This window comes from Anas platyrhynchos, chromosome 2 (assembly GCF_047663525.1).
Source record: "Anas platyrhynchos isolate ZD024472 breed Pekin duck chromosome 2, IASCAAS_PekinDuck_T2T, whole genome shotgun sequence".
In the NCBI taxonomy this organism is placed as follows: Eukaryota; Metazoa; Chordata; class Aves; order Anseriformes; family Anatidae; genus Anas; species Anas platyrhynchos.
Window position 1 is genome coordinate 106,035,890 of NC_092588.1, and position 24,399 is coordinate 106,060,288.

At 39.0% G+C, this 24,399-nt stretch overlaps 1 protein-coding gene across 4 annotated transcripts in view; it reads right to left on the bottom strand.

The window, feature by feature from the left end:
* TNS3 (tensin 3) overlaps window positions 1-2,008 on the bottom strand; it is a 245,005-nt gene extending 242,997 nt beyond the window's left edge. For 3 of the 4 annotated variants that reach the window (XM_038173696.2, XM_038173695.2, XM_027451289.3), the window contains exon 1: window positions 1,648-2,008. In XM_038173696.2, coding sequence (XP_038029624.2) covers window positions 1,648-1,734 — 87 coding nt within the window. In that variant the 5' untranslated portion in view covers window positions 1,735-2,008. The remainder of the gene's footprint in view (window positions 1-1,647) is intronic. The other variant, XM_038173699.2, reaches the window with a different exon arrangement.
* Between the last annotated feature and the right edge of the window lie 22,391 nt (window positions 2,009-24,399).

Genomic DNA, 24,399 nt, shown 5'->3' on the forward strand with positions numbered 1-24,399 from the left:
CCTGTCTTCATAGGAGAGGTGCTCTAGCCCTTCAGTCATCCTCATGGCCAACCTCTGGACCTGTTCTAACGGTTCTATGTCCTTCTTATGCTACAGGTCTCAGAGCTGAACACAGTACTTCAGGTGGGATGTCATGAGAGCAGACAATCCTGGTCCTAGCTGAGTGACAAATTAATAATGTTCCTTCTAGCAAAGAATATTGCATGAAAATCCTAAAAAAAAAAAAAAAAAAAAAAAAAAAAAAAAAAGTCACAGTGATTTTTCTCCACATGACAATATTATGATTTTTAGGTTTAATATTGGGTTGGTAAGATCACAGTGTAATGGTTCTGTATCAAGAGATCACTAGAGATCATTGGATATGCTTTCAAATGGAATAAAGTTCCTTCTTCTAATTCTAATTGAAGGCAAAGGATACAGCCCTTTAAAAAGTCACTTGACTGGGACTGAATTCTAGCCATCTTACACCTCAGAGGAAAGCAATTCTGGCAGGAAAACACCGAGATTTCCTTAGCAGCTTTTTATAATAAAATTGTTATTTGATGATCCTTGGTTTGAAACGTCAGACAAAAGAATGATGGAGATAGTTTCACAGAGCATACAAGAAATAGTCAAAGGGGAACTGAAACCAGTAAAGATTATTTAATGCATGTATTCACACTTTACCATGTGTGTGGTATATTATTCATGAATTTCTGAAAAACTAATCCTAAAGCGTTTCAACATGGTATGTTTTCAAAAGGGAATTGAAATGAGAGAAGATACTTAAGCATGTGAGAGGGAGACTACTATAGTATGCAGAGCCCAGTTAGCAAAAACATTGGAACATATGCTTAAAATTAAGTTAAATCTGTTGCTGAATTGATTTTTTTTAGAGGTAACTCAGAAGGAAATGCGTCAAACTTCAAAGGTCCGGAGGTTTGCTTAATAAACCAGAAATAGAGATGCCTGAATGCGCCTCTGGAATGAGTTGTGCGGTACTGAGACTCCCAGCTAGTGCTCTACAGAGATTTCTGGTACTTTCAATTTGCAGTTGTGCCTGAGAGGCTACTATTCTGGCAGCTTCTCTGGTTTTGCCGAGTTATAAAATCAAAAGTAGCCTGTGACTTCAGATCAAATGGGTTTTAAACCAAAATTATTTAAAGTTGATTGAACTTTCATACCCATGAAAAGCTGGTACACATTCTTCAGGATCATCAACCCATCCTCAATTTTGGACTTATCTTTTCCATAACTGCCCCCAAAACGCCATTTAGGTGCCCATTCCAGGAACGATAGCGAACATTTACATCAGCGTGAAAGCAAACGCTTCCTCCGGTGTCACCAAGCGGCCGGTATCGCGACAGAGCAGCACTGCCGGACCAAGCTCTGCACGCTCAGTACCCGCTCCCAAACCACAAGGGCCACCAAGATGCTGCGTGCGCTCACCCAGGTGACTGCTACCACCCAAATTACCGACCACCAGCGCCGGGAGGTGCGGAGCAGCCTCGGGCCGGCTCCCAGGGGCCAGCCCCGGAGCCCCGCGGCGGTGGCAGCCGCCTTCCCCCGGCCCCTCCAGCACGGCGCGGAGGGGGGGGGAGGGGGAACTGCAAAACCCGTCCCGGTGCCCCCGCTCCTCGCAGCGGCTAGGAAGCAAACCCCGCGTACCTTCACCATCGTCTCGGCCTCCTGTGGGGGCGGTGGGCGGCGGGGCAGCGCGCTCCCTCGGCACGGCAGGCTCGCCCGGCCGCCCATGGGGCGCCCCCGCCGCCGCTCCTCGGCCGCCGGGCCCCTGCCCTGCGCTAACTTCGGGCTCCTCGCCCTACGCCGGGAGCCATCGCCCCCCCCGGCACCTGCTCGGCCGGCAGCTGGGTGTGCTGAGCCGGGTTAGCAGCCCGCTTTTTCCCCTCGGAGCTGCTCGCGGAGGTCCTTCCCTGCCTGCTTCCCCTTTTGTTGCCGGGCTCTAGGTTGACCACACCGTGCCCCCTCCGAGGCCAGGGGAGCAAATCAGAGCCGGTGCTGACTGGAGCTGCGTCTCCAGCTGGGGAAACAGACTTCCCTTGCCTGGTGGGAGGGTTTTTTTGGATCACTGAGTGGTATGGATACAATAACAAAGAAACTAATAACTCACGAAACAGACTGTTTAAGAGGGTGCGCCGTCTTTGTGAAGGAGAAAAGCGAACTTTCCAGCAATCTGTCACCAAGGCAAAGCTGATAGTGCCGAAGTAACTTGAGAGTGAAAAATAGGTATTTAAAGTCGACACCGAGAACGACTTAGAAAACAGAATTGCAGAAGGGGAGAACCTACAACAACATCCCTCTTCTTTGTGTAATCTGCCTGCCAGCATTAATTAATTAAAAAATTAATTATTTCCTTTTAGTTTTTAACAGAACTTATTTTTCCTGACTGCAAAAGGGTGCGTACTGCTAACAGGGCAGAAAGGATAACCAACGATAACCATGGGATGCAAACGCAGCACTCTAAGCTTAGAGATAGGTGCTCTCTTCCATCTTTGTCATAGACATTTGATATTCTGTGTAATATAAGTTTGCAGAAGCATGCTGTAATTTTGCACATTTTAATTCTCAGATCTCCAGCTACAGAAGAGACTGCTGCATTGTCAACAATGCTGAGAATCTGTAGCTCCCACCAGGACCTAAGGGTGTAACTCTGGATAACTCTTGCTACTGTAATTATGGATCGTGGGCAAAACTTTCAGCTGTGTTCTCTTTGGGTTTCTAAGTTTACTCCTCTGGAAAAAAAAAAAAAAAAAAAAAAAAAAGACCAAGTATAAGTCAGTGCTTCCCTGCTTCTCAGGGGTCCTGAGAAGTTCAAACCACATTTGCCTGATTCTCATGCTGTAAAAAGATGTCTGTAACAAAACAGCAGTGAGAGTTCAATATCTATTTCCAAACATTTGAATTTCAGCCGCAGAATCTTAAAATAGATTTGGAGGAACTGGGTCGATCAGTTTTGTTTTTTTCTCAAGGAGTAAAAGAGATAAGAAGTCATTTTAAACATTTATGTGGTGATAACATCTGGCATGTTAGTCAAAACTATTTTATACAGATAAAAAGGAAAATAAAATATTTTTAACTCTATTTTTATTTGTTTCTACATCTTGGTTGTTCTGAGTACTTGGCCCCCGTTATGCAAAGCACTCTACTGATAGAGAGAGACTTAAGTCATTTTACTTCATAAAATGTGTTGCTCTTCTGCATGAAGGAAATGAAGGAAATCAAGTATATGCTGTCTAGTCTACACGGGGTCATTTCTAGGGTGTCAGCTCATTTTCACTGTATAAATCTTCTCGTGTTGTTCTGTTGTCCGTCCTCCCCCCTGCCTCCAATTGCTTAAACTCTGTGTTCAAAGAGCCTGAATGCAGAAATGGGTAAGTTCTGGAGGGCAAGGAATAGATTAGGGGAGAAAAGGTCACTGCACAGGAAGAGCTATTCTTAGATAGGTCTGATGTTGTCATATATGTTTTTCATTGAGAAGTCATCGTGAAAGATGAGCTGTATTTGAAACATCCCAAACTGGCTGGTCATTATATGGGAAAGTGTATGTGTAGGTGACTTTTACAACCTAGTCAAAAGCAACCTCATCAAACTAGCAGTTGTACTGGCTTACCCGCTCCAAGGGAAGTTCATCCTGTGTTCATTGACTGATCCACAAATAAAAGGTTGAAAGAGGAGAGAACTTAATTCAGTATTGTTAGTTTGACAGTATAGTAATAACTATTTGTAGGTCTGAAATCCCTCAGCCGAAAGTAAATGTTATACATCTGGAAATGCCAACCTCTTCTGAAAGAATTTTCACTGCTTTACCTTAATGGAATTGTCACTTCCATTGCTTTAGTGCTTCAACCCTATTTTTAATTACTGACGTCTTGCAAAGCTTAGCTAGTCAAGCCAGTGCTTCATATGTCTCTTCTGCTTGTGCTGATTTAAAATAAACAAAAAGCAGTACATTTTTGCTCAAAATCAAAGTGGAATCGAGTATCAAGTTTGGCCAAGCATTAGAAGGGGACAAGGTCATGCTTTCTGGTAGATAACATTAAGCTTATGGCTGTCTTGACTAGTGCCACCATCTCCTTTTGCACAAAGGTTCTTCAACTGCAGCTGTACAGCTTGTCAGCTAATCTGGCACAGAGTTTTATTACACTTTATTTAACAGGGATACCAAACATCACTGTGGAACTCAAATAACAAGCTCCCTTCTGGATTAGTCCTTAACTCTGACACCCATGTGCAAAAATATTCTGTGGTTATTTATTTCTTTCATGACTAGATGGAAATTTGTTCCACAAGATGGTGACCCTGTCCTTGACGTGTGAACATTCTCAACTTCCATTAATTGGAGTTCAATGAGCTCATTATCACAAACCAGAACCAGTGCAAGAAAAGGGTGTGTTTTTAAATAATATAGTAAATATGGTTTTATTTAAAGGAGTGGTAGGTGAGTATTAATGACCCATCATTTTTTGACTAAATGCGAAAGAAAGAAAAATTTTCCTTAAATATTCAGTCCCACACCTACTTCCATAATTGTTAGCAGTTAGAAAAGATAGGCTTGTCTTGTCACAAGCAAAACTAGAGAGAAGTTGGAGAGGAGTGTGGAGAAAGAAATAACAATAAGAATGCACAGACATGTAGTGGATTCAAATGAACAAAGTAACTCCAGCTGAGACATAGGTCACTTCATAATGACCACAGCCTGAGGCAAAGCTAACATCAAGTCTGCCATCAGCTCTCTAGGAAATGCACCAGTCTGGAGTCATTAATGAAATTATAGCCAGTTATTCAGCACTAGAGGAATTAGTTAGGTAATATGAGCATTCTCCTTATAGCGACATTATTTTTACTGAGCAATGTAAAAATGGCATTAATTTCATGACCCTGCTTCTATGTTGGAACACCAACAGAGAAAAATGGATTACAACGCAGTTATTCAAAATTCCTTGAAGAGCCCAGGGAATTTTTAGCATTGTTGCACTGGAAACATGAGCAGCTCCTGCACACATTGTCAGGGTTGTACAGTTCTCAGCCTTCTGCTCTTCAAATGTTTAGCTTCCCTCTGTACTGAATGGTTTTGTTGTTCCAGTGTATGGCTGCCAAAAGATTCCCATTTGCCTTAGCAGTATGCGTTAAGGGACTGTATCTTGTTATTCAGATTATCTGGACATAAAAAATATATGTACGTTTTCAGAAGAAAAATGGGAACCATTTCATTTTGCTAGGGCTGATAAAAAATAAGTATTAAGTAGGAGAGATCAATCAATGACAGCTTTGAACAGAGCTCAATCAACAATATTTTGTGAGAGCACTAATATATTGCATGTAATGCATAGTGACTTAAATGGCACAGTCTAAAAGCCAAGCAAAAATTAGAAGAAATGATCTCTTCTATAACTCTTCACATTTTTCAAAATCTACACAAATAGTACTGCTTGTCAGTAAGCAGTACTGTAGGTAGTATCCGGTTCTAAAGACTGAAGAAGCTAAATAGTCTCTTCTCCAGAAGGCAAAATGATACCGTAGATATGCTGAGCAGTACCTAGACCCTCTGACACCAGTGGCATGGCAGAGATCATAGAATCAAAGAATGGTTTGGGTTGGAAGGAATCATCTAATTCCAAGCCCCCTGCCATGGGCAGGGACACCTCTCACAAGGCCAGGTTGCTCAAAACCCCATCCGGACTGGCCTTAAACACTTCCAGGGATGGGGCATCCACACCTGCTCTGGTACTGTTCTGGTGCCTCAGCACACCCTGAGTGAAGAATTTCTTTGGAATATCTAATCTAAATCTAACCATCTTTAGTTTAAAACAATTAGTTGTTTTCTCTGATAAAGAGTTCCTCTCCAGCTTTTCTGTAGACCACTTTAAGTGCCAGAAGGCCACTTACAAGGTCTACCTGGAGCCTTCTTTTCCCCATGTTGAATAACCCCAACTCCCTCAGCATGTCTTTGTAGGAGAGGTGCTCCAGCCCTCTGATCATCCTCATGGCTCTCCTCTGGACTCTCTCTAATAGGCCCATGTCCTTCTTATATTGGGGACCTCAGAGCTGAACACAGTACTTCAGGTACTGAAAATTCAGTGATGTGACACACAAGCTCCAAATCTGATAGCTGTGTGTGAGCAGCACCACTGCTAATAATTTTCCAGAATGTTTCTTTTTCATTTTTTTTTATTATTTTTTTATTTTTTCCTGGGAAGCAATATAAGCATGCAGTTGAGGGAAAATTAGGTTTGTCACGTTTAATATTTCCAGACTCAGTGCAATAATCTTTAAATACTCACTTTTCACAGAACCACAGTGTGGCTGAGGTTGGAAGGGACCTCTGGAAGTCATCTGGTCCAACCCCTCCACCTTGCTCAACTAGGGCCACCTGTAGCCACTTGCCTAAGGTCATTTCCAGTCACCTTTTGAATAGCTCCAAGGAGGAAGATGCCACAACTTCTTTGGACAACTTGTGCCAGTGCTCATTTTAAGAGAAAAAAAAAGAAAAAAAAAAAAAGAAAAAAAAAGTTTCCTGATGCTCAGAGCATACCTCCTGTATTTCAGTTTGTGCCCATTGTCTCTTCTCCTTTGATCAGTTTCTACTCAAATGAGCCTGGCTCTGTCTTCTTTGCACACTGACATCAGTTATTTGTATATATTGACAAGTCCCCCCTTAAGCATTCTCTTCTTAAGGCTAAATAGTACCAGCTCTCTCAGTCTTTCATATTGTGTGAAATGCTCCAGTCCTCTCATCATCATCATAGCCCTTTGATGGACTCTCTCCAGTATGTCCACATCTCTCTTGTACTGCAGAGTGCAGACCTTGACACAGTACTCCAAGTGTGGCCTCACCAGGACTGTGTAGAAGGGAAAAATACCTCTGTCAACCTGATGGTGATACTTTGCCTCATGCAGCCCAGGATACCTTTAGCCTTCTTTGCTGGAAGTGTACATTGCTGGCTCATATTCAACTTCTCATCTACCAGGGATCCCCAGGTACAAGGGGGCCCGATCATGTATTAGTGCCTCCTCTCTACGTACAGGATTTTGTGCTTCCCCTTGTTGAACTTCATGAAGTTCCTGTCATGGAACATGAGGTTCACTATTTCTTCAGCCTATCAAGATCCCTCTGGATGGCAACATGACCCTCTGGTGTATCAGCCACACCTCCCAGTATTGTGTCATCTCCAAACTTGTTGGGGGTACACTTTGCCCCATCATCGATATCATTAATGAAGACGTTAAACACAACTGGACCTAGTATTGGCCCCTAGGGTGCACTACTAGATATTGGCCTCCAAATAGACTCTGTGCCACTGATCACCACACTGTGGGCCCATCTATGCAGCCAGTTTTCAATCCTCCTGTCTTCTAGTCCCACCCATACTACAACAGGTCATTTGTGAGGATCTTATGGGAGGCAGTGTCAAAAGCCTTACTAAAATCCAGGTAGATAATAGCCACTACTCTCCTCTCATCTACCAGATCAGTCATTTCATTGTAGAAGCTTATTAATTTGGTCAAGCATGGCTGTCATGCTGGCTAGTCCTGATGATTTCCTTGTCATTCATGTTCCTTGGAAATGGTTTGCAGGATTAGGTGCTCCATCACCTTCACAGGGATCAAGGTGAGGGTGCTGCCTCTAATTCCTTGGGTCATCCTTCTTGCTTGTTTTTGAAGATAGGGGTGACATTTGCTTTCTTCAGGCAGCTCTCCCAGTCACCATGGTAGTTTAAAACTTATCAAGAATGGCCTCGCAAGGGCATGAGCTAGCTTCCTCAGCATTCATAGATGCGTCCCTTCAGGACCTATGTATATATCTCAACAAATGCAATTATATGTTAAACTGGTTGACTCTAGTACCAGCAACATTTTGTGTCATTAGCAGTACAGAGCTCTGCCATGGTGGGGCTGATACCCTGGCTATCCCACTCAGGTTCCAGCTATGAATACACTGTGAATGTGAAGGAGATGGAATAAAATAAGCCTGGTTCTCATCTTTAGAAACATACATGTGAGCTATATATTTGAGCCAGAAATTTGAATGTTTCTCAAGACAATCATAGCCTCTTTAAATTGTCAAAATGTCTTTAATTTCTCTATTCCTCTAATAAATAACATTAACATTGAGATACTTTTTAAAAACTGTTCTGAGCTTTGTTTAGAAAAAGCTGTGTGAAAGTAATTTCCATCAAGAACAAAGAACTGTATCTCCATGATCCTGGGCCACAACTTGAGACCAGCATACGCAAATAAACTAATGCCTGTGGTTTGTTTTGGTGAAAGAACTGAACAAACTTCATATGTTGAAAAGAAACATTCCCTAGCCATTCTCTGATTTCTATTCCCTGTCTCCACTAACCTCTCCTTTTATACCTCAAAGATAAAACTTAACCAAAAGAATTTTCCCCCAAGGGGGCTGCAAAAGATGTCAATTATGCTGCTCTGCTATTCAGCTGAAAACACACACACACACACACACAAACAAACCCACCTTCTCCTGCCCTGCCACCCCTGCTCTTTCACCCCAAGCCAAAAATGTGGGAGGTCGAGAAAAGAGAGACAGATGTGGCAGACTTAACAACCTCACTATGTCTGGGAAATAAAATGTAAATACATGTGTTTTATAGTTCCAGTATACGTGCCTGGAAACATTAGTAAGAAAAGGGGGCTATGCTAAACCATTTAAACTGTCCCCCATACAGTTATGTCCTTATTACTGCTTTGCACTCCATAACACTCCGACCCCAAAGAAAGCCTCACCCTGAAAGTAAATAAACTAAGAGCATTTTCTTTTATCAAAAGCCACTTTAGGGTGAGAGACACACATCAGAAAGAGAAAGACAAATGTCTGCATAAATCCTGAACTGAATGACAATTGTTTAGGTTTTTCTTTTCTAAATCAGCTTAGTTATTCGTTAAAATTAAGAACACCACTTAAAACTTTGTTATAATGATGAAAATATTAGGCTGTGATGGTACCTTGAAATGAAAGAAAAGTTTAAAGAGCCCAAACACATTACATAACTGTGCTAGATTTCCAACAAAAACATACAGCCGGCTAGTGTCTGCAAAATTCCAGGTTTTTTTAATATGCTCTGTGGGGCCAATTTAATATTTTCCAGACCCTTCCTCTCCTTGCTAAAAGAACAGCAGTGAAATACCAGGAAATGGTCTTCAGCTGCTGTAATGTTTTCATTTGCCCAGTGACAGAGCTTTTGAACTGTTCTCCAGTGCCTTTGCCCCAGCTTTCTGGTGTTTTTGGCATTCCAGGAGCTGGCAGGTGACTAAAACTTAATCTCTGTCAGGTCTTTATTACTCACAGCTAAAGTTCACTCTGCAGGTTACCTTTAGAAAAAAAGATGCATGCAGAGAACTGCTCTGCAAAACTGGGGACAGTCTGTACAAGCTCCTCCCTTATAAGAATCCAATAAACTTTCTTGCAAGCCTCTTTCCTTACTCCCAAACATAAGACCAAAACCACCTTTCCTCCTAAGCATATGATCAAAAACAGCAGTTCTCCTAAACATATGAGGAAAAAAAAATCCCCCAAACAATTGCTTTTATATACCGAAGGAAAAAGAAAAACTGTGTTTAATATCTTTATCCTGGTATTTTTAAACTGAAATATTTGGCCCTACTCTAAGGCATTTAGCTTTTATGGACTCCCATAGTTTGCTGATGAACAGGTGATGATGAATATGCAGATCCAGAGCAGCACCACTAATTGGCTCAAAAATGTGGGAAAAAAAATACATAAAATATAGGAGGAAGATGAGAAAAATGAGATTTTGAAGTAAAGCAGACGTGGCTTTTGGTGAACAAAGTATATACGTTAAATTGTAGGCCCCAAACTGCAAGCGCTCGTACCTGCGTGTAATGTTGCTCTTGAAGTAGGAGCCAGTATAAGCTATAAGCAACCATGGTATTGGAAATTGTTTGCATATTCACATATCTTTTGCAAAGATGTCAGCAGGCTTCTTGATGTGAACAGCAGAAAAGCCACAAACAACAGGTTCTGATTAACTATGAAGGCTGCAACCTTAACCTTTGAAAGGTCACAGTTTCTCTTTCAGTCACCTCAGAGTATAGCAGCAAGTTTGCCAGTGTTACTCTTTCTTTCTACCAAATCCCTCTCAAGATTGATAGCTAAAGAGGCCAGGAGAGGCCATGCCTGCTCCAAACTTTGCCATCTTCGAATAAATCCCTGCTTGATGCCAAGTCATCACCTTTGTGTGATGTAGTGCTTAGGGACGTAGGTTAGTGGTGGATTTGGTAGTGTTAAATAGTGGCTGGACTTGATTTTAAAGGTTGTTTCCAACCTAAATGATCTTATGATTCTGTCTTTCACTTTCCCAGAAAGAGAGATGGAGCAAAGAGAACCATGAACCGAACACTGCACCCTCGTTAACTCATTCAGCTCTTTCTAAGGAACCAAACCAAGTGCCTAACACACTGACAGCAATGTACCCATGAAAACTAAATGTTTTTATGTGAATGCACATGGTAGCTCAAGGGATAAAACTTCTGCCCCCTCCAGTTTTAACCTTACTTTTTCCCAATTTATAGTTTTGCATCTAAGTTCCTTTGACTCATGCAAACCACTGTGGTTGTATTGTTCCTCTATTCCATGTGCTCCTGAATTCTCCCACATCTCTTGCTTGCCCAATGCAATGTCAAAGAACTTTAATTGCAGAGAAAAAAAAGCTCAAAATCAGTTGACTTAAGGATACCAAGAGACTATAGCAGGCTCTTAATTACAGATGAATGTACTAAGCTAAAAGCAGCCCGTGACTTTTAGCTGTTTCAACATAAATAAATTTCTAGCACGGTTAATATGTTAGTGAGCAAGTTTTGCAAAAAAATTAGGAAAGCAATTGGGATATGCTTTGAAGTCACACAAACAAGCTCCTCACACCCCCATAATCCTAGAACTGCTAAAATCACATGACAGATCTGCAGCCTGAGGCATTTACCAACCCCTACCAGAGGACAAAAGCCAACAATGCTTTAGTTACTTTATTACCAGCTATGCCATCACAATTTCTAGGACATAATCAAATTTACATTGTATATAAGTAACTCATTATTTCCTCTACTCGGTCTCACTACATTTGCCGTTAGCAAAATGTTTAGGCTTTTTCATTTGTTGAATGTATGTAACTAAACAAGCAGGCTGTGTGAAGGATGATTTTTCATTCTCACATAAGCTAAATTTGAAATTCTAAAGGGTACGTTCTAAATTCCAAATCAAGACAAAAACTGCTGTACTAAAAAAAAAAAATCCATTAAAAAAAATGTATACATCCTGTGGGATGGGTCTCCCAAAGCACTTTTTTTTTTTTTTCAGCAGAAATAAATACTGTATTTTGGTTTTGATTTCTTAATTCCAGACAGTATAGCCAATGCAAGTGAGAAGTCACTTCAAAACTAAGAATTTAAAATGCTGAACTTTAATTCAGAAAAAAAAAAAAAAAAAAAAAAAAAAGTCTGAAGTTAGAAAAAAAAAAAAAAAACTGTGTCCACAGAGAGCAAAACTGTGTTAAAGTTTTATCTTCTAACGCTGTACAGAATATTTCATTTCTTCCCTTAAAATTTTAAGAGTAAAAAGACAATAAAAATCATCAGTTGTAGGGGACCTACTTATTTAGGGGTGGGGAGAAGATTTTCTGCAGCCAGCCTGTGTCTACAGGGAAAACAAAGAAATAATTCAGATTGTGAAAGAATTCAAGGTTCTTTTGCCCAACTGGCATAAACCACAGGTGTTAATTTTCTTGAGAAGTCATGCCATAATTATAGCAATGCCACTGAGATCTGAGAAGAAGTACAGCTGGTTGCAAGTGTCCATACACATCCTATAGTATGTGTATTCCTATTAATACATTTACATATGCATTTCATAATATGTACATTATATGTGTATAAATACATAATATAATACAATATTCCTGGCAGGATTCATATTAGGGCATCACATCTTGCATCTCGTGTTCCCCCAGAAGCTCACTGAAGTTTCATTGAAATGCAGAATGACCAGATTCTGAGTGTTCAGATATCTGGCTAAGTGCAAACAGTAAGAAACATATGGAAGTGAGTTTGTATTTCTTCATTCTGTTGTCATCAAAGATAGATTGGGGTCAACCACCTAAGACTTAATCCAATGGCTAACACAGAAAGTGTTTTTCCTGCATGCCCATATTTAAACAAAGTGAAAAAAAATAAGGTAATAAAGCCACTGAGTTTGCAGAAAATAGCCTTGTTGCAGCTCTTCTTCCAGCATCTTCTGAAGATATCTTTGGAATATAAGTAGTAAAATGATTATAGAAAACAAAAAATATATTTTTTTTAAGGAAAAATGTATATGCGTATTCATTGTTTTCTTCTCAAAAGTTCGCCAATTCAATTTTCTTACTGACCATAAGTAGATACTTGTAAAACTTTACCACTTCTTGGTGGTTTAGAACTTCTGAAAACTGTATCACTTCTTAAGATTAAATTTTAATCATCCTGAATTTTGCATTGAACCCATGTATTCTCTTATCTGATTTCATGAAGTTGTCATACTACTGCAGTATCTTTCACACAGAAAACACAGTTAAATTGAATTAATCAGTGTTTCCTCAACACTTTGAAAATTCCAAATTATTACAAATGACATATATATATATATATATATATATAATAATTATTCTTCCAAATCCTTCAAGATCCATCCTTATGGAGCTTAAAAGTACTTTTCTAATCTGTGTAGCCCTGTGAACTGGAGAGAGGATGGGAAGAAGGAAGTTCCAAGGTGGGGATTTTTGCTAGTTCCTTATTCCTGAAGACCTCAAGCACCCAACCATTAGCATGTGTAAACATTTGTGTATATACTCATGAACTAGTGCATCTATGAATACATCAAAAAGAAGGTGATGCTAGCTAGCATTCTGTTCTGCGGTGTCAACTGGAATCTAGTTTACATGGTTTCATACCTTCAGTGGTATTAAAAAATGCAGCTTTGCTATTTTCTATAACGTGCAGTTTCGTAGTATACATACATTTCCAAATTCATAAAAAGCTGCTTACAAAGGAGAAGGATAATCCATTTTGCATGTTCCTAGTGGATGACAAGAAGGAATAATGGATTTAGGAAGCAGCAGTATAAACTGAAGTCAGTAATTAGGATGAAATTCCTACTGAAAAGGGTGTGCTGGCATAGACTAGATTGCCAGAGAAATGGAAGCTGCTGGAAGCCTTTAGAAACACATCAGCCCAACATCTGACAGAAGCAGGACCCTAGTATTCCTGCCTGGAGGCAGAATCTGACCTGGAGAGAGTAGCTTCATCTCTGCCACACTTCCTCCTACTGCAGACTGCACAACATGCTCCTTCAGGCAGTACTGGAAAGATGGGATACTAAGAATATTCCATCCCCAGAGAATTATCCTTGTCTTTGTGAGGAAAGACTAATCCAGTTCTCCCATTTCACGTATTCAGCAATGGATGTAAAAAGACAGTTTTGTTCCCCATAAAATTATAAGGATGAGACATGCAGTTAGCTTATTAATGGGAGCTGCCATAAAAGTGATCCGGCTATAGCAGGAAAAATAATTACAGAAAATAGCTGCTAAAATTCTAACAACAGAATATTCTTACCAGCCTGAAAACTGCTAGCCTAGGAACTAGGCCCATGAAACAGGAGCATCCTTGAAAAGGCACAGCTGGCCTCTTTGAAGGTACCTTCTGGATACCTGAGAATGAGAGATATCCTGAGGATACCATAAATAGGTAAAATCAAGGAAGAACAGCAGTTTATCATCTGAAAAGGAGAAAACTCTAGTGGGGGCGGGAATTGGTCGTACATTTTGAATACATATATACTTGTGCACGTAAGTAATTGATCATAATATATATATAAGTATATTCATACACTACATACATTTTCTGCTGTTACTGATTGCTGCCATACTATTGAGATATATATATATATATATATGTTTGCTTTCCTGATAATAATTTGTAAAATCTTGATATATATTTGCTTTAATATTCATAGGAATATTAAGGAAATAAAGCCTCTGAGTTTGTGTATATTACTCAATACTGTGAACTCACTGCCATGACCTCTATACAACCTGAGGTTGGGTAACCATTTAGGTTATGACAATTATGAATTTCAGTTAAATCATCATAAAACAGATTGGATATCATTCATTATGTAGAGATTGTTTATCGTTTGGTTTGACAAAGCCATCCGCTTAACCTTCATTCCAAAGCTCTAAACCAAAAAGCAGCAGTTGAATGTCCTGTAGACAAAACATATTCCTGTCAGAACATGCCAACACTTGGATTTTCCCTCACTGGAAAAGTAACCCTACTAATGATTTCTCATGGCAGTACCTGTCCTATAAACTGCCTTTAACATTTACTGAGCTCTTCACTCCTGGAAGATTTGAAATCAGAAAAGAGATTTTTGGTGCACTGGTGCTGAAAGTATGTATAGTAGAATTGAACCATACATTAGTCATTTGGGGATAAGAGTGTAAAGAATGATATCTGAGGGGAGGGTGTCAAGAGGATGGAGCTGGTCTCTTTTCAGTTGTGCCCAGCAAGAGGATGAGAGGCAATGGGCACAAACTGAAGCACAGGAGGTTCTGGCTGAATATGGGGGGGCACTTCTTTCCTGTGAGGGTGACAGAGCACTGGAACAGATTGCCCAGAGTAGCTGTGGAGTCTCGTTCTCTGGAGATACTCAAAACCCACCTGGATGCCATCCTGCATAATGTGCTTGAGGTGATCCTGCTTGGCAGGGGCGTTGGACTAGATGGTCTTTAGAGGTCCCTTCCAACCTCGGCCATTCTGTGATTCTGTGATATTGCAGTCTGGAGACAAAAAGGTAAACAAAACTAAAGGGCATGGGAAGAGAACAACCCAAAGGAAGAAAATATGACCTGTGTAATTTTCTCTTTCCTACCTTCCCACCCTTTTTTTTTATTCTTACATATACAGAGTGTTTACCAGAGAAGTGAAGAGTGGACATCTGACCACCTACAGAAAACTAGCACAATATCTGTGCTACAATAAAGTTTTCCTTGCAGCTCACATGACATCAATTTTGGCTATTGTCTGTACTGTAATAGACATAAGCCCTCTGCTGAGGTGTTTTAGGTTAAGATGAAATTCATTCCAGCGTGAAAAATAAAAAACAGACAACCAGAGGTTTCAAGAACCCATCTGCCAATACTGAAGACACATCTAAACAAGACAAAAGACCTTCTGATTTACAAAAATGACTATATAATTGGTTCTTCTGTTGGAACACTATTTCCAGCAGGTCACAGTGTCACAGAATCACAGATCGCAGAATCTAATTGTGCAGATGCATGGTCATGCCAGACCTATGTTGCAATACTGTCATCAATATCATTTACTCACAAACATTTTGTTGTTCACAAAGAGCTAAGATGTACAGCGAGGTGCTCCAGACCACACATACAGAGTATCAACAGAAAGATTCCTCTACTTGCTCCCAGAAAGAGTAAAAACAAATTATAAAAGATTCATGTGAAACATGGTGATGATTTCAGACAGTAAAAGTTATATGAGATTGTAACAGTTCATAAAAGAATGACATCCATTTGCAGGAATACCTTAGATCATGATGAAAGAATCAGTGGTGTTTTCAGGTATTTGTCAGGCAAAACTAAATCTGTCACTTTTGCCTTTCTCATATGCAAAAACACAAATAACCCAAAGGCGTGAGTCTTAACCATAGAAAGTTTTAATAATAAATGTCACATTTGTGTTCATCTATACAAAAGGTCAACTCTCAAAGGAAGCAAGTAAAAAGTACCTACTATAAGTGAAACACAGTGTATAAAAACTATGGTAATCAAAAGATGTGAAAATTCATTGTTCCTTTTTTGACATCTTTTAGGTTTACTTTTATGAAGATTACAACATCACCTTGTGCTTATAAGCAACTGTTCTTAATTTGCAAGAAACTGTAAGCTGTTTTTGATCTCCTAAGCAAAACAAGAAGTGGCAAGCATTTAAGTACTCAGAGCCATATCTGCTCTTGCCTTTCTCCTCACATTTATATATATATTTTTTTTCCTAAGTGAAACCAGCAACCTTTTCCATCCTAAGTGCAAACTCCACGGGATTCTCAGGCAGGGAGAACAAATTAAAAGCTGTGCCACATTGCCTTCTGAACATCCTTCTGGGCATGCCCTGCGGTCCAAGCTGGAATGGAAGTTAGAAGAAAATAAGGAGAGGAAGGAAGATATAATTGCTCCACTTTACCATATATAAGTTATAGATGGAAAACCAATGTCTTACGTCCTAATTAGAAGTTGAGGGGCTGTGGTCATAGGGTATTGCTGTGAGAGGTTTTGTTCATAATACAGTTAGGGAAGAAGACACATACAAATTTACTTATACTTGAACAAATACAACAGAAGTTGTTGCAAAATATTATTTGAAGAAGGTTTAATATAAAAGACCAAATCAAAATATGGCACAGCAAACTCAGCCTTGTAACGTAAACACATAGTTATGTAAATCTGGAAGTTCTGTTTTTGTTGCTGTTGTTATTGTTGTTGTTGCTGTTTTTAAAGTGAGGGGAGCCTGCATTTAAAAGGAGATTTCCATATTCCGGTTGACTGCTGTTTGATGAGGAAAATACAAGGCACAAAATTTTGAAAATTGCATTGACCCTTTTTGCCTTTATTTTGGTTTTCTTTTCAAACACAGAATGGGGTCAGAAGCATTACTAAACACGGTAGAGTTTGTATTAAGTAATGTTTATTCCTGCAACTTAAAAGTAAAGGGAAGCTGTTCGTGGTAAAGTAGAGCACTGCTCATCCCACTGCTGTACTTTCCCAACAAGTAGTTTTGTGTGGAAGGTAAACATTTAGAAGCTCTGAAGAAACACTGTGGTGTTTGCCCTTTTAAATCCTTAAATTAGCTCTTTGTAAGCAAAATACAGCTTGCCACAGTTAGTGGCTTGCCAGAACACACTGAATCTCCTAAAGGCAGCAGAGAAAAGAGAGCGAATCATTCATTCCACTACATGATCTCTTCAGGGAACTTTCATCCATATATCTGGAACTTTCTTAGGGATAAGCTTAAGAAAATAATGGGATCATTTGAACTATGCACAGGAATATCAAAACCATATGTACAGCTGCAAAAAGTCCATGACCACTTCCCCCCAAAGTCATTGTGGTTTCCTCAAAACAGTAGAGCTCTGAAAAACCCTACAAATTTCAAGTTTGTATTATTAATATATTAATATTATTGATATTAATACTATTAATATTGTAATACTTGGCTATAAAGGATTCTGAACGCTTCCCTAATGCTACTGATGTCTGCTTATCAGTAGCATCAGGGAAGCGCTCAGAATACTTTATAGCCAAATATTATCATCACCTGAGGAAAGATTAGGAAGTTATCCCACAGTTCAATTAAAGGAATTAAAACAGCCTACTTTTCACAAGTCCTGTGAAAATTTGGTGCTGGTTTCTTTTGCCAGTGTACCAAGACCTCCTCCTAAAATGCTAAACAAAGCCATCATTTGATGTTTATGACTCAGGAGACCCACATTCCTTCTTTTTCTAACACTTTTACAGTGCTTCTGCTAAAAGTGTTCAGGAGGAGTTACACGCTGAACTCATCCGGTTAAAAGTTACCATAAGAAGAGCTTAATTATTTATAATCCAATTAGATCCTTGATCTGCTTCACACATACCCTCACCCACAGCTGTGTGAAAGGCAACACAGGACTGGGAATGAGAGGCTAGAGGCAAGGGCTGATAAAGCTGGTAGTGCTGTCAAACAAAATGTCTTTGGGAAATGTACTAGAGGATATCCCTTATAATTGAACACCATGAGAAAGGAGACATCTCTGGCACAGGGATCAGCCTCTAGTCTGTGCTGGTTTTGCTACCAGAACTATTTGGTTCATCCATGGGTTCAGCATGGGTTCATGAAAGGCAAGTCCTGCCAGACCAACCTCATCTGCTTCTATGACCGGGTGACCTGCCCAGTGGATGAGGTAAAGGCTGTTGATGTAGTCTACCTAGACTTCATCAAGGCCTTTGACACAGTCTCCCCCAGTATTTTCCTGAAGAAGCTGGCAGCCCATGGCTTGGATGGGTACACTCTTTGCTGGGTTAAAAACTGGCTGGACGGACAAGTTGAGGGAGTGGTGGTGAACTGAGTGAAATCCAGCTGGCAAACAGGCACCACTGGTGTTCCCCGGGGGTTGGTGTTGGGGCCCATCCTCTTTAATATCTTTACTGATGATTTGCGCAAGGAAATTGAGTGCACCCTCAGTAAATTTGCAGACAACACCAAGTTGGGGGGAAGTGTTGATCTCCCAGAGGATAGGAAGGCCCTGCAGAGGGATCTGGACAGGTTGGATCATTATGGTTGGACCAGATGATCTTGGAGCTCTTTTCCAACCTTATTTATTCTACGATTCTATGAAAGGTTAGCAAGAATGAAGAGTAACACCTGTACCTTGTGGATGATCAAGAGATGGAGACCCAGAAAACGAAGATACACTAAAATGACATAATAGTTATGCCCCTTTCTTTTTGCACCATTGTCTATAGTCCTCTGTTGCCAGCTCTCAGACAGGTAGATGGCACATCTGTAGAGCAGCATTCAGGTTCGTGCTCAGGGTTTGTTCTGAGTCTGGAATAACAGGGCTCCACTCAAGGACACAGGTGGCTCAAAGAGGCAAATAAATGATAATCAATGTGATAATAGTGAGTGCTTGAAATCACATCTAAAAGGTGGAGGTGTGTTTCTTACCTTCATTAGTTGTGTGGACCAGCCCCCAGTTCTTGCTTTCAACAAATAAATTTCAAAATCCCTTTCAATATTATATACCATCTTAATGACTTCTTACTGGCAGAAGTCTGCACATTTACCTGAGCTTTTTAGCCCTCTATAGACACGGAGATTTAACACTGGGATGTGTTTACTTTGCAGTTGCCATTGATTGAAGAGCAGTTCAGCTGAAATACAACACTTTGATTCAACCATATTGCAATTTCATGAATCAGCCCAATGAAAGTGTCTAGATAGTGGTATGGGTTTGACATGGACAATGAGAGCTGACAGGCAATGCATCTGAGAAGTTCTTATGTGAAAAATAAACAGATTTTTCTGAAAGCTTCGAAATAATTACAGAGCATGGAGGCCAGAAAAAGGAGTCTAAGATCCAGTTTTATTTTCACCCATGACTAATAAAACTGGGCAGGAGGCTATAATAAGATAAACCAGACCAATTAAGATAAGTTTATAGCAGGAAAAATACTATAAATATACTTATATAGAAGTATATAACAAGGAAGAAAATGGACCTTATGTTTTACCTTGGTGATGGGGCACATCCACCTCTCATTTTCAAATGAAATGTCTGCTTTGGGGTTTTGTAAGTGGTGCATCTTAAATTGCACTAGACATTTGTGTTTAGGCAGATGAACTACTTCTAGAGTCTGCCAAAGTTCCATGTCATTCCTTACACCCCACTGTTGGGCTGAGAGCTATTTGCCACATCTTTTTACAAAGCAGGCAGTTCCTGTTGTTAAGGGGGAAACTCTCCAAAATAAAAGAAGGATGTTTGTACTGATCAGAGAAAAGGTGTTTCAGCAGAAGTGTATGGGAACTCTTGCTCAGCTGATGACTGAATGAAACTAGTCTCTCTTTATCATGAGAATAACATTTCTTAATAAATAAATAAATAAAGCTCTTTCTGGGATTTGAACATCAAAAGAAAAAAAATCATAAATTCTTAACCACATACTTAGGAATTCAGTGTTCCAAAGACCAGGTAAGAGTGATCAAGTGCTCCATACACTCTAAATAAAAATAATTTAAGATTATATGTACATTGAAATATCAGTAAAATGAGATGGCAGCGTTTTATAGTACACTCTAATTGAAACTTCTGAAGCTCTTTCACATTCTAATTTTCTTAACAAATGCTTTGTTTAATTTAAGGACCAAATTAAAAACTAGTTTAAAAAAATAAATATATTTATGTCTATATTTATTTAGAAGCTAATTAATGTTTATGAGAAAGGACCGTCATTTCCTCATTATATAATATGTTGCATAGCACAGTCTTTCACTGGAACCTTTAAGTCTTTTTAAGATCTAAGAAAAAGAGTAATTATAAGAATAGATACTCTTACAAATTTATCCAGTCTATGTAGTTGCAGAGGGGGTCTTTGGGTAGAATTGGGTATATCACTGTGATGCTGCACAGGTGAGAAGCTAGTATTTCCACTAGTATTTCCACTAGTTTAAATGCATTCTGTATCCTCATTGAGGGCAACAGAATCTCAGTCTTACATTTTCTTGTTCAAAATTCTGAATACCTAAACTATAATTAAATTAGTAACTAGATCTAGACTTTTGAAAAAAATATTTCCTTGCCTCATTGAAAGCCTGTGCATTATGCCATACTCTTTTTTTTTTTTTTTGGACCAGGATTAATTTTTTTTTATTTATTTATTTTACTTAAACATATGGTAAAAATACTGACAATTTTGGCTAGAAATTACAGATAAATCTTTTCATCCAGTTGCCTACAGAAAGAAACAGTATCAGGGTGGATAATCACTGTCTTCTTTATAAACCAAACTAAAGGTTTTAAAGCTATGCAGGCTACGCTAAATGACAATCAGGCATTTAGTGAAAAGCCATAAGCAGCTAATTAATGACAGGGCTTGATGGGTTTTCTCAACACTGCTGTCTTTTAAGAAAAATTGGACCACCAATCCAGATAGCACTCAAGCACCTGAAAGAATAGCTGTACTATTTTAAGTACCAATGAATGGGAACAACGTTAAAGCTAATTAAGAAACGGATGATAAAAAGTATTCAAATGAAGCTCTAAGCTGCTATACTATGAAGCTGAAAGGGCTAACCACCAGGAATCTTGTGCAAAGAAAGCAGTGAAAACATCACCAGTGACCACACTGAACACAGGATCATGCTCCAAATCTTGCACAATTTTTCCCTTTTGTTTATTTCTATTGATGTCGGTGTTAAAGCAGAAATCTGATCAGAACTCTTAATCTCCTGCTTCCTCTTCTTGCATGTTAATTAGACATAAAGTCAATTTCCATTTACATATTTTATGATACTTACCTTAGTTTTATTTTTCTTGCAGTGTAAGCCAAGGATTTTTTCAGAATATTGTAAAAGCAATTTTCTGAACATAGAGGTTAAGACCCAGCCAGCCTGAATGGAGTCGGATGAATCTAAGCTTTCCATACCTGTTTCCTATGTTTACTCAACTAACAATGGTCAATGGAAAAACAAATAAACAAAACTGAGCTCAGGATTGGTACCATCTCTCTTACACTAGAAGAAAATGGGCTTCTGTGACCATGTATCCTTGCCTCCTTCAAGGACTATCAGAGTCACCTACTGCATGGCTGGGAAACTAGAGCCGAGGGGACTACCAAGCAGCACTAACTTGCTCTAACACACCTGCTGCTGAAGAGGCTTGAGGCAAACAGATTTTCTTTAATTTCTTCATGCCACAGGACTGACTTTTAAAACATCTCACAGACCACTCCTGAGTGGTTATGAATTTTCCCTTGAATGTTCAGTATCCTAACATATCAAGAACATATTTTCCATCTGGTAGGACTACTGGTACTGGAAGGAGGGCAGGTCAGAAATCTTATGCCAGACGATTTCCTGATAAAAAACGTGTATTTTAGCTTTGCTGATTTTATCCAGTGCTGAGTAGCTTAGAATGAGTAACTTTGCTTTAGAATGATTTGACCTAAAGTACAATATTTCTACTTAGCAACTGTTTTATTTCATGTTACTTTAATGTTAAGCTGCTTTTTTTATGTTGATGCATTGGCACACAGGAATTGTGCTTCAGCTACCCAATGCCTCAGTCCTCTTTTGTGAGCTGGGCACTAATATCCAGAAAATATCTCCCATGAGCTGCAAGAAATTTACAGTAGGTTCACTCCCACCCAGAAAGTTTTACTGTCTGGATTTTCTAAGACAACTGAAGGTCATAGCCAACTTGTCAGTTTTGTCCAAAATTCCGCACTGAGATTTTGTGGTTGGAAACTCATACTATAAATCTAACTGAGAAGTCAAGCTTCATGAATATTTTTCCTCCTTAACCCAGCAAACTATTAAAACTTTTTCTCAAGTTAATGGTGCAGCAAAGCTTAGAAATTTTCTTAAGCCAAAAATGTGTGCTCAACCTTCTCTGTTTTCATCTATTTTTCATTAATAATAGTTTCAGGACAATTTTTTCACAAGCATTTAGTACTGCTCTAACTCTGATTCAGATGAAGTCAACAGGGCTTTTACTAGTAATTTCCACAACAGTAGAGTCATGCCAAAATGGTATATATTTGATCAATCCTCTGCTACAAAAATAAGCTATTAAGCTTTAAGAATCTGTCTAAAGAGTATAAAGAGTTTAAAGCATCACATTTTCTAAATGGGACAGTTTGTTTTGAGCTTTTCAGCTGTTTTTCTTTTCTTCTTGTAATGCCAGTTAAAACCGGTCCTCTCTCTTTCCAATTTGCTGTTCAAACATCCTCTGGAAAACGAACACAGAGTCAGAAAAAAATCTCTGGGCAATTATCCTGGCTACAGACAGCCACAATGAGAGCACAAGGGGTGTAATAGCTGGGACAAGCTCCTTAAGAACCAATCGAGAGAGTGACTCTATAATATTTTGCCAAACCATAGAGCAGCCCCACTTCCCCAGCACTTCTCAGTGGTCCCATGATGCAGCATAACTTCTATGTGTCTTAAAGATTCCTATAGTCTCACAATACCTTTTTTGAATATCATTACTGAACAACTCACTTTCCACTTTCCAAAGGTCCAGTAAATAACTCTTTGAGAAAAAAGAAAAAAAAAAAAAGAAAAAAAAAAAGAAAAAAAAAGATTGAATCTTCTACAGGCAAAGGTAACTTGGAATAATACCCTCAACACCATCACTTTTTAGTTTCTCCAGCTAATGTTATGTGTTGGTTTACTTTGCATTTAGAAAACCTCAATGCTATCAAGAAAGGGAGAAAATCTTTTAAAACACCAAAAGCAAGACAGTAAAATAGAAGTAGTGCTAAAATCTCTAAAACAGCTTAAGCAGCCTTCGTATGTGTTTTAGCCATTCAACAGACTCAGGGTACAAGGCTACACTCAGAAGAAAGCCTTTGGCATATTATAGAGATGCACAGATTTCAGCAAATTTGCTTCAAACCAAATTACGACTGGCAACTTTTTCCAAAGGTTCTTCCACTTGCTCTTATTGTTGAACAGCCTGTTCTCACCATTTGGCATCCCTGCACAGTTAATATATTGTCTGTCTAGTTCCACTATACAAGTTCCAGTCAGGTCATTTTCAAAATTTATAATGAGTATTTCAGGCTTTGAGATGTCATTTATTATTATTCATCAGTCATAAATATTCATTTGGAGAGTGTTGTATGCCATACAAGGTACCATTGCTAGAGTCCATGTCTGTTCACTTTAAGAAAAATGAACTGAAAGAATAATTTTTTTTTTACCAATGTCACAGCTGTTTATAAATTCTACTGGAGGCAGGCAGACTAAGGAGAGGGATGAATGCTCAACAGAACAGCCTAAAATATCAAAGAGCCAAACTTGGATTAAACTCTTGGCTTTTTCTGTGCATCCCATGATCAAGAAGGACAAAGAATACTGACCATTAAAAATGTTCCATAAAGCAAAGAAAAGCACAATGCCTCATCCTACGCAGTTTAAACCATCTTATGAAATGTGTCTCATCTGGAGATCTGGTGCTTTCCCTTTGCATGTTAAAGGTTTGTATGTTATTGTACCACTTTTTTACTGAGGCAAATCAATATTTTCCATGTTGTTTAAAGTTGTGAAAATCTGAAAGTTGAATCCAAATATTACTGATCTGTTAGAAGAGTTATTGTTATTCTACAAAAACAATCTCTAGTGAAAACTTCTTGAAGTTTAAATTTTTTAACAGAAAAATTAAAACACACTCCCATTGAAACCACTAAAAGGCATGAATATAATTGAATCTTGAATTTTATTCAAGTAAAATTTTAACTTATCTGCTTATCTTTTGATTATGGGTTGTTGCGAAGAAGACATTGCTTTTTTTTTGTTTTGTATTTAAATACCTTAGACATATCCTTCACCCTTCTCAAGAACATCTGCCTCCTCTCTCTCTGTCTTCACAGGTAAGCCACTCTTTTGACATGTTAGACTTACAGTGATCCATCCAAAAACTGCTTTTAAATACTATAGGAGAACAGAATAAGAAATATTTGAGAGAAATGACGGCAGGTGTTAGTATGGGTAGTCCTCATCAGGACAGTGCAGACATTCAGCAAAAATCCATTTATTATGTTGATTGTAGATGCT